This window comes from Neomonachus schauinslandi, chromosome 6, assembly GCF_002201575.2.
Source record: "Neomonachus schauinslandi chromosome 6, ASM220157v2, whole genome shotgun sequence".
In the NCBI taxonomy this organism is placed as follows: Eukaryota; Metazoa; Chordata; class Mammalia; order Carnivora; family Phocidae; genus Neomonachus; species Neomonachus schauinslandi.
In genome coordinates, this window is record NC_058408.1 from 92302460 (window position 1) to 92312195 (window position 9736).

General features: G+C 54.3%; 1 protein-coding gene across 2 annotated transcripts; it reads right to left on the minus strand.

Annotated features, from left to right (window-relative positions):
* Window positions 1–1901: 1901 nt before the first annotated feature.
* EGR2 (early growth response 2) lies at window positions 1902–8524 on the minus strand. 2 transcript variants are annotated; one of them, XM_021699684.1, is made up of 3 exons: window positions 8425–8524; window positions 5736–5844; window positions 1902–4398 (listed from the first exon to the last, which is right to left on the minus strand). In XM_021699684.1, exons 1-3 carry the CDS (start codon window positions 8521–8523, stop codon window positions 3152–3154), a joined length of 1455 nt encoding a protein of 484 aa, XP_021555359.1. In that variant the 5' UTR covers window position 8524; the 3' UTR covers window positions 1902–3151. The 2 variants fall into 2 exon arrangements, with proteins under 2 accessions (XP_021555359.1, XP_021555360.1); XM_021699685.2 differs by lacking the exon at window positions 8425–8524 and adding an exon at window positions 5945–6262.
* Window positions 8525–9736: the final 1212 nt, after the last annotated feature.

Here is a 9736-nt window from a genome sequence, read left to right on the forward strand (position 1 = left end):
TGACTTGAGCCAAAGGCAGATGCTTAACCAACTGAGCCACAGGTGACCCCAGAAGTTTATTTTTAATAATCCCCAGTAACAGCTGTACCATCAGAAATACTATTCAATAAGGCATACTGAATGTAAGAAGGAGCAGACTTAGCTTTGTATGCTTTATTTCTTGAGCAAAGTAAAAAATGAGGCACTTGCATGACAGTACCCTGAATGTTTCAACTGAGAGTAAAATCTGATTAAAGATGGATCTAACATGTTAAAATCAAGTAAAAGTCACCAAGTTGTGAAAAAGCACCAAGATGTGTTCCTTATGGTATGTTATGCCACTTCGAGCCCACAGCAAGGTGGTTATGTAACCAATTTGACTACCATCAAAATATTTAATCTTACTCTTTTAAACATGACTTCTTTACTTTTTTAGTCCTGCTTTATAAACAGTTGTTACATTATCTTGATTAAAGGTGTTCTGAAATTTAAAGTGGCAAGACAATTCTAGATCTTCTAAAACTTAGGTGTACTATATTTTAATATAATGAAATTTTGATAGGAGGGGAGTATTCATTAAAAACACAGTTATCAAAATGTGGCATTGTTTTATACATATTTTAACAAAATTAGCCAAGCAAGAATGATAATATGCTGACAAACTAGGAAATATGCATCTAAGGGAATAACACCAGTCACTAGAACGATCTGGCACAGAAGTTTAGAAATTTCTATTTCGCAATTACAGAGAGAGGTATTCTGTATCTTTGAAATAGGGAAAGAGAGGAAATAAAAGGATTAATTACCTCCACAAGTTAGATCTCAAAATTCCAGTGCTCGGAAGGACAAAGAGTAGGTGTTGCCGTCTGCTGTTCTAAAATAAAGGCCTTTGAGTATCCACCATGTATGAAGGCGGCTGACAGTGGCAAAGGACAAACATGACCGTTTTCAGAGGATAGAGCTGAACAGTGAGTATTCCAACAGGTTATGCTTGTGTGAGGATCCAGAAGCCGTGGGTGAACTTAAATGATCCTGAGGCCCAATTTTAGAGTACAGATAACTTCACAGAGACCCAACCTATTTACTTCGTATGACAGGTAGATAAATTGTTGGGGTTATATTTTAAAATCACTACAAAGGGCTTGCGGTAAAATGAACCCTATAGTGTATTCTTTTGCAAACCATTATCCAGTACCATGGAGGCCCGTATATGCCTATTCAATTTGCCTATTAAAGAAAGGGTGTCTTTCTTTGAGATTTTCTTCGGCTGCTGTACACCCATCTTATCTAATGAGCTGGGTATTTTGATCGTCTCTTGACCCACCAAACCTATGGCAGATTAGTGATCCTTCCAAAAACGGGTAATCAGAGAAGACGAGAGAGAAATGAGTCCTGGGGTAATTCCTTTGGCAACCCATTAATGCTGTCTTCAGCAGTGTCTGAGTGCATTTTTGATCTGAAGAGGCGATAGCATTTTTCAAAAAGTTTTCTGTGGTCCTGAGACTAATCCTGGAACCTAAAAGTCATTTCCAGCTTGACCACGCCACCACACTTTCCACAAAGCCACATCTCGTCTGAGTTCCTGGCCTTGGTCAGGGTTCTGAAAGCAGCCACAAATGTGTAGTCTCCGAGTGGGCACTTGTTTGTAAGTATTTATTTTCCGGAGCCCACTCAGGAGCCAAGAGAAGCTATAGGCTGTTATAGAGGACGGAACAATGAGTCAAAACAACGCCTCCCCACTTTTACACTAATGCATGGGGGAAATCCCCGGAACACTAGTGTTTGATTATGAATGGAGATTGCTTTGGGGGTGACCGGGCTGGTGTTGAAAGGCAAGCAGAGATCCTGGCTTGGTCAAAGCACTAAAACCCACTGGATAACCATGGAATTCCCGCCCAGGAAATCTTTCATAAATGATTTCTGCAGCAAAAATATTGTTGAAAAGTATTTATTTACACTATGGTCATAAACCATCCATTATCTGAACTTCAGTTAGTGGTTTTGCATTAGAATAAATCATTTATATTTCCACAACTATTAAGAGCTAATAGCCAAACAAGTCAGCTCCAGTAATATTATTTACATTCTTATCTGCAATTCGACTACAAAGGTAACACTTAAGTCACAAAACAGAGCATACAAAAATATACTTTCTAAAAAAAAAAAAAATCCAAATATTAATAGGCAGAAATATACAGCCACGCTAAACCCAGGGAGTGATTTTTTTTTCCATAGTAAGGCAACCCATTTACATGCAGACCCTGTAACATTGTCTACATCACACAAGGCACCAAGGACACTTCCGACACAACTGCATGCATCCTAGTTTCAGAGAATATATGTACATCCCCCTTTAAATAAGTTAACTTCTGACTCATTTCAAGAGATCATAAATGCTTTACTTTTTTTCCCAAAGGTTCAGAACTTGGAGAACAGTGCACATCAAAAAATACACAAAATCTGAGTGGATATACACTGAAAAAATAGTCTTTACGTTTCTCAAACAACTCAAAAAGGAGCAGATATTGCTAAGTCCCTCCCATCACATTGCACTTCCGTTCTTTGAGTTTATAATACATATTGCTTAAAGGGTTAGAACGACTAGATGAGCTTTGATTCACTGTTCTAGGGCCACAGAATGCAGCATAAAGGCCATGCTTCATTCACTGTACAGCATCCCCAAATGAGTCCCAAGCCATAAAGTGCACATCAGCTTTGCTTCTTTCTGCTGCCCCCACCTGAAGGGATCAGCATCTCCCAACCTACTGTAGAAAAAGTCTCAAATCAACTCTGACATCTAGAGTCAAAATCCTGTAATGGGACAAAATACGAGAGAGGGGAAAGCAAAACCTAGTCAAACAACCCTTTAAAGCAGGGTCAGGCCTCAGCCCTCCAGGCCAGGGGCCCCCTCCCAACCCCTTTCCGAGCCTCCCCATTACGTTGGGGTGATGATAGTCAACTCACCTAAGAGAGACTACAGTGGGCTAAGTTTTGGGAAGGACCTGCTTCTAAGTGGAAAGGGGACAGTGCTGGGCTCCACCAAGGCCCTTTGCCCAAGGAAGGGAGAGAGGGGCAGGAAAGGGTGGTAGTGTTTGTTGTGCAGCTCAAGTGGACCAGTGGACGAAGGGCCTCCGGGGCCTCAAAGAGCTGGTGTGTCAGCCTGAGGCTCGTCTCAAGGTGTCCGGGTCCGAGAGGAGCAAGGGGCAAGGGACCCTCCACCGATAGCGCTGCTGTTGCTGCCGCACATGGGCCCCCCAGCCTGAGAGCCTCCAGGGCACGAGGCCGAGGAGGCCCCGGGCCCGGATGAGGAGGGGGCGCTGCTTTTGCGCTCCTTCTGTCTCAGGTGGATCTTGGTGTGGCGCTTCCTCTCATCACTCCGGGCAAACTTGCGGCCGCAGTAGTCACAGGCAAAGGGCTTCTCACCAGTGTGGGTGCGGATGTGGGTAGTGAGGTGGTCACTGCGGCTGAAGTTACGCATGCAAATCCGACACTGGAAGGGCTTGTGTCCCGTGTGGATTCGGATGTGCCGGGTCAGCTCGTCCGAGCGGGAGAAGCGTCGGTCACAGCCTTCTGCTGGGCATGGGTAGGGCCTCTCGTGCACTGGGGTCTTGCTGGGCCTGTTGGGGTACTTGCGAGGCCGCAGAATGGGCCGCAGCGGCAGGTGGTGTGGGTTATAGGCAGCGGCGGCGGCGGCTGAGCTGCTACCAGCCAGCCTGGGTCCCTCACTGCCTCCATTGGCCCCTGGCCCTGTGGCCGCAACACTGGGGCCCCCCAGGGTAAAGTTGCGGATGGTGGAGAGTGGAGTGAGTGGAGGAGGGACTCGCAAGGAGTCCAGAGGGCAGGGAAAGGGTTTGCGGTCTGGGCCAGCTGTACCATGTAGGTCTCTCTGGCACTGTGATGGGAAGAATCCAGGATAGTCTGGGATCATGGGAAAGAGACCGGGGTCCGTGGCTGGCTTAGGGGAGGGGTAGGAAGGAGGTGGTGGGTAGGCCAGAGAGGAGGAGGTGGAGGTGGTGGCTGCTGACAGGAATGCCGAGGGATCCTGGTAGATGTCTCCTGCACAGCCAGAATAAGGAGGCGGTGGCGGTGGAGAGTAGAGGTGGTCCAGGTCAGGCTGGGTCTGAGACATGGTGCACACACCCAGGGGTCCTGTGGCCAGTGGGTTGGGGGAGGCAGAGGTGACGCTGGATGAGGCCGTGGTCGAAGCTGGGGAGGTAACCCCCTGCAGGATGCCTGCACTCACAATATTGATGATGCCTTCTGGGTAGCAGCCGGCACCAGGGTACTGGGGGTCAATGGAGAACTTGCCCATGTACGTGAAGGTCTGGTTTCTAGGTGTGGAGACGGGAGCAAAGCTGCTGGGATATGGGAGATCCAAGGACCTCTTCTCTCCAGTCATGTCAATGTTGATCATGCCATCTGGGGAGGGAATAGAAAGAATGGAGGTGGAGCAATGAAAATGCAGCCAAGTATCCCTTGTCATCCCCTCTAAACATGGGTCCATTCCCAAATCCCAAGATCCTAGCACAGTAGAGCTGGGGCAGAGTCCAACAGGTGGGAAAATTGCAGCCCAGAGACAGTAAGAAGAGGGCAGCCCAGGATCCCATTGGCAGCCAGTGACAGTCTGGGACTCAAACTACCTCCAGGAAAGCAGGATGAGCTACTCCCAACCCCCATACACAGCCATCTGTGGCTCTTGTCCCCAATAAAAACACCCAATAATAGCAACAACAATATTAAAAAAATTCCCCATCTGCCTGGAACTTCTCTCCCTCTCCTTTGTCTGGGGGTCCCACGGCTGGGGCTAACAGACACTAACCAGGAGACTGATCCCAGCCAGTGCAGCCCGAGAGAGGGGAGCCTGAGGAGGAGATCAGTGATTTCCTGGCTGCTACCCATCCGCGGTGCCTTCCCTCCCTCCCTCCCTCCCTCTCCAAGCTGCGCTACAGCTGACGGCTGCTGGAGGGTATGGGGCGCTGCAGTGGAAGGAATCTATAGGTTTCTTCCCTTTCCCAACCTTCTTAGCCTTGTCCAACACCCGCACGCCCCAGCCCAAGGCCAGTGGCGGAGCTTCGAGGAAGGAGCGGGGGCCGCGGGGGACCACTTTCCACTGCATCGCCAAGGAAACCAGCGGCGCGGGTGCCCCCGCGGGCCTCCTTCGGCAGCCAGGGGGCCGCTTCCCGCGTTGCCCGCCCTCCTCCTCCTCCTTCTTCCCGCCTCGCCAACCCCCTCAACTTCACGGGCGGCGCGCAGGTGGGGGCGCTCCTTCTGGCCGCTCCCGGAACGCGCTCGGAGATTTTTCCCGGGGTCGGCTCTGCCCGGGAGGGAGCGGCGGACGCTTTCCTCTGGCGCTTTTCCGCCACTCGGCTCTCCAGCTCTCCTCCGGAGCCCCGAACTTTCTCGTCACTTTGTCCCTGCCCCGGGAGAGGGGAGGCCTGGATACCTCCGGCCCACGAGCCGGCACAAGCCCGACGCCTGGTGGGGCACCTCTTCTACTCTTATCCCTGCGCCCGCCGGGGGCTGGGCGCGCCGCGGCGCAAGCACGCCGGCTCGCTGACGACCTGGTGCATCTGCCCGCGCGCTCAGCTCCAGCGATCCGGTCCTTGCTCCCGCGGGCTTCTTCTGCACCCCGTTCGGTCAACACCGTCCACCTCGCGCCCCAACCCTCTCCTCCAAAGTCCTGCAAACGCACCACACCCCACCCACCACCTTCGAGCCGCGTGGGTCCCGGCCCGCGAAGGGGACATGCGGCTTACCTCCGGCCACTCCGTTCATCTGGTCAAAGGGGCCTCCCAGTTCGGCATTGGGGAAGATGGTCACCGACGTGGCGGCGAGGTCCTCCACCGGGTAGATGTTGTCAGACAGCTGGTGCACAAAACCACTGAGAGTTACTGGGATTTTGTCTACGGCCTTGGCGGTCATCATTTGCTCCTCGCACAACCTGGAGACCCAACTCCCTCTCTACCTGGAGCGTCAGAGAAGCCGTTTTGGAGAGGGATTGGACTGAGTCTAAGTTGGTATCTCCTTTTGCCCTCCACGCTTAAAAGCAACCACAAAAAAAAAACAAAAACAAAAAAAACAAAACCAACAGAAATAAAACTAGCAAACAAGTTGCTGTTTTTTCTAAGAAAGCAGAAAAATGACTATTTGCCACTGACTTTCTCCTGTGTTCCGGCTGGGAAGCCAGGAGTTGCTGGTGTAGTGTTATTATAACAGTCAGTGTGTCCCCTCGCCGAGCTATTAATCAATTGCTGCTCTCTCGGTTAGACGGAAAGTGTTGCTGTAAGTATTTATGGGCAGGTCCTCAATGCCCGTGACGTCGCTGCCCATATATGGACTGAGGAACAGGGCTGGGCCAGGCGGCTTCTTGCCGTCACATGGCCGATTTGCATACGGGCTCGGCAGCGCGGGCTCCGCGGGGCTCGCGACTCCCGGCTCTCAGACAGCAGGGAATCACGGGGGTCTAGGGCGCGCAGCCCAAGCCCCAGTCCCTGTCCAGGGCGCACGGCCCAGCGGGGAGCGGATGAGCCCGGGAGTCCGGCTCAGGCCACCGGGGAAGAGCTTGCGGGTCCAAGCTGCGGCGAGGCCTCCCCAGGCGGGGAGGAATTCCGGTTCTCCGGGACTTTCCAAAAAAGGCGAAGATCCGGTGCGGCCGGCTCCGCCTCCCCAGCCCTTGTTTGGGAGCCATTCCGGAAAATTAAACTTCGGAAAGAAACCGAGCGGAGCCGAGACACTACAGTCAAACCCCTACTCACTTTCTTGGCAGCTCAAAACCGCAAGCAAAAGGAGGCAGCGAAGAAAAAAAAAAAAAAGCTGCATGCATTCACGGAAGCTGACTGTTTTTTTCTGAATTACTTGGTGGAAAGAAGTGGCTGGTGATAAGAGTGAATGCGGTATTGCTTTTTTGGAAAGTCTGTTCTATTTATACAGGAGTGAAAACGGAACAGGTTTGGGGTTGTTTGTTTGTTTAAGTATTTCGGGCATCTTGGGGCTGGGGGGTAGACCCTAGGAGGAGCAGAATAACTGCGGCGAGCTTCGAGAGAAATCCTCAGCCGGAGACACCCCCCCTTCCTCTGCCCGCGCGCTCCCCGCCCCCCTTCAGCTGCTGCGCGGAGCGGGCGCCCTTCCCGGCGCGTCTGGGCGGTCGGCTGTGTGGGGGCGTCCAGATGGAGGCTTGGACACTCACCCTGCCCCGCCACGCACACACACACACACACACACACACACTCTTACACTCACACACGCTCCACTTCCGCTACACACACTCCCGCCCCCGCTGCCTTCTTCACACACCCACTCGCACACCTTACGCTACACACCTCCCTGTTGACAGCGCGCCGGGGCACCCGCCTCGCCAACAGAGTGCCCAGCCCGCCGAGCGCACCGGGGGTTGCGGCACAGGGTGCTCTGCCAAGACACCCCTCCTCACCTTCTCTCGCCCTACCGGCAGCCCCCAACCCCTGAGAGTCTACAGTCGGGGGGTTACGCCCTGCCCTCCCCCGAGCCCTACTCCACAACACGCACATTTGGAAGAATCTTCTTGCTTTGCCTCGCCAAGAGCCACCTCGGTGAGCCCAGGGAGGTCCCGAGTGACAGCAAACAGCGTCGCTAACGCCAATTTCGAGCCGCCATCACCCCACACGCGTTTCCCTTTTTGAGTAAAAAAAAACAACAAGAAAACTATCCCGGATGGAAACCTTTCTGTTTAGTTCCCAAAGCAATTTTTAAAAACTTTTCCGAGGTCCAGAAAGCGGTGGGTTCTGGCTCGCTGCACGCACCGCTCCCGCCTCCCGGCCCACAGCCAGAGCGCTCCCGGCTTGGTCCGGGCCCCGCGGGAGGCTGGTCCCAGGTGCCCAAGCCGGCGCGCCGCCACCGGCCTGGCTCTGTCCCACCCCAAAGCCGCCAAGACCTGGGATAAAGCGCGGGGGCAGCTTCTGGGGCCTGGCCAAGCCCTTTCCCGCCCCCAGCCCGGGACGGCCCCAGCCTCGTGGGGGCCCAGGCGGGCGAGAGCCACGACGCCACGCCGTGGAGGAAGCGCGGCGCTGCAGGCGGCTCTCCAGCCGCTCACCTGCCGCGGCTGCGGCCGCCGCCGCAGCCAGCCCGCTCCCACCCGGCCCCGCACGCGGGGGAGGCCGGGCACGGGGAAGGCCGGCAGCGGCTTCTGCTCCTCCGCCCAAGCGTCGCGTCTCCCCCTGCCCGCCGCGAAATCGTCTTCAAGGGGGACCGGCCACCTTCCTGACTTCAAATGCCCAGAAAAAAATTGGGAAACTTTACCGCTCTCACTGCGCGCTCTTTTTCCAATTGGAGATAAATATAAAAGGGAAAGGAAGGATCGCAGCGACCTTAGCGCCCTTGTAGATACCCCACCCTCGGCGTAAACGTGCAAAGTTCCATTTTGTAAAAAAAAAAAAGGAAAAGGAAAAGAAAAGAAAGCTGCGCTCTTACCACGTGCGCCAGCCCGCTCCGCCTGCGCTCCGGCCGGTCCCGCGGTCCCCGCGCTGACCACCGGCAAGACGACGCCTCGGAGGGGAGCCCGACTCGCATCTCCAACCTTGAGTCCGAAAGAAATGGGGGGGGGACAAATTATGCAAATGTGGGTAGTGGCAGCGAGACTCGGGTTACGGCCCCCGCCGGCCTCTGAGGTGAGGCACCCACACGCACGCAGGAGGCGCGGGCGCGGCGACTGCTAGAGCATCGCTCCTTTCCACGCACATGGGCGGGCGAGTCTCCGGGGCCGCCCCGCGGCGAGCGCTGCTGCCAACCCCGCCGGCGGCCACTCTGCGCGGCCCGGAGGGGGAGCTCCTGGATGCCCGCGTGCCGGCTGCGAAGGGCGCAAAGGGCAGGACGCAGGCTGGGGGCGGCCCTGGCATAGGGGAGACTTGAGGTCCTCGGCTGCTACCCTTCCCGAAGGAGGAGGCTGAGTTTGGGGGTGAGACCGGAAAGGGGGCCCCACCGAGGAGAGGCGGGCTTGCCTGGCCCGTCTAACAGGCACATTAGAGTAAGTGGGAGTGACTGACCCACAGGAATTATCCGGAGCTTTCTAACAACTCACAACTCCCTCAAGAGCTGCACGGTGTCAAGCCCGCCGTGTGCCTGGGGTGGAATGGGGTAGGGGTGATCGATAGCGGCCGCCAGGCTCCGCGGGCTCCCGGGACGGCGCCTGGGGCCAGTCCTGGGAGGACCTCCCTGAACCTCTGCTGGAAACGGGTCAGTAGATACTTCCTGTAACCACCTTCTTCTTTTTCGAAGAATGCTAATGGAACGAAGGCTAGGCATACTCATTTCAAGCCAGCCACTCCGTGGTAAGTAGTAAGAAAGCTCAAGTGACTCTCCTAAAGTCACGCAGCTAAGTGGTGGTGTTCAAACTTGCAACCGGATCTTCTGACTCCCAAGTACAGTGCTCCGGTCGCTACCTCCTTCTCTCGGGAAAACCCAGCTCCGGAAAGGGAACAGCTCTTTGAGGACTGAGAGCCTGGTTCGGCCCACTAGAGAAGAAACAGGTCACCTTCACCAGCTTCATCTCTTTTCTTTGACATTTCTGAGGAGAGGAAAGCTGAGGTCAGCGCTTTCAAAGGGCAAGGGCCGCAGGACCGTCATGGACACACACTCCTCCCCAGGGTGAAGGCAGAATTTGAATTCTTGGGCTCTCTAGACCTATGTTGTGGATGGAGTAAGCAGGTTGGCACAAAGCCAGCATACTAATAGGCCCTGGAATAGGAGAAGTCAAGCACACAGTATGCTTCCTGGAGGGAGTAAG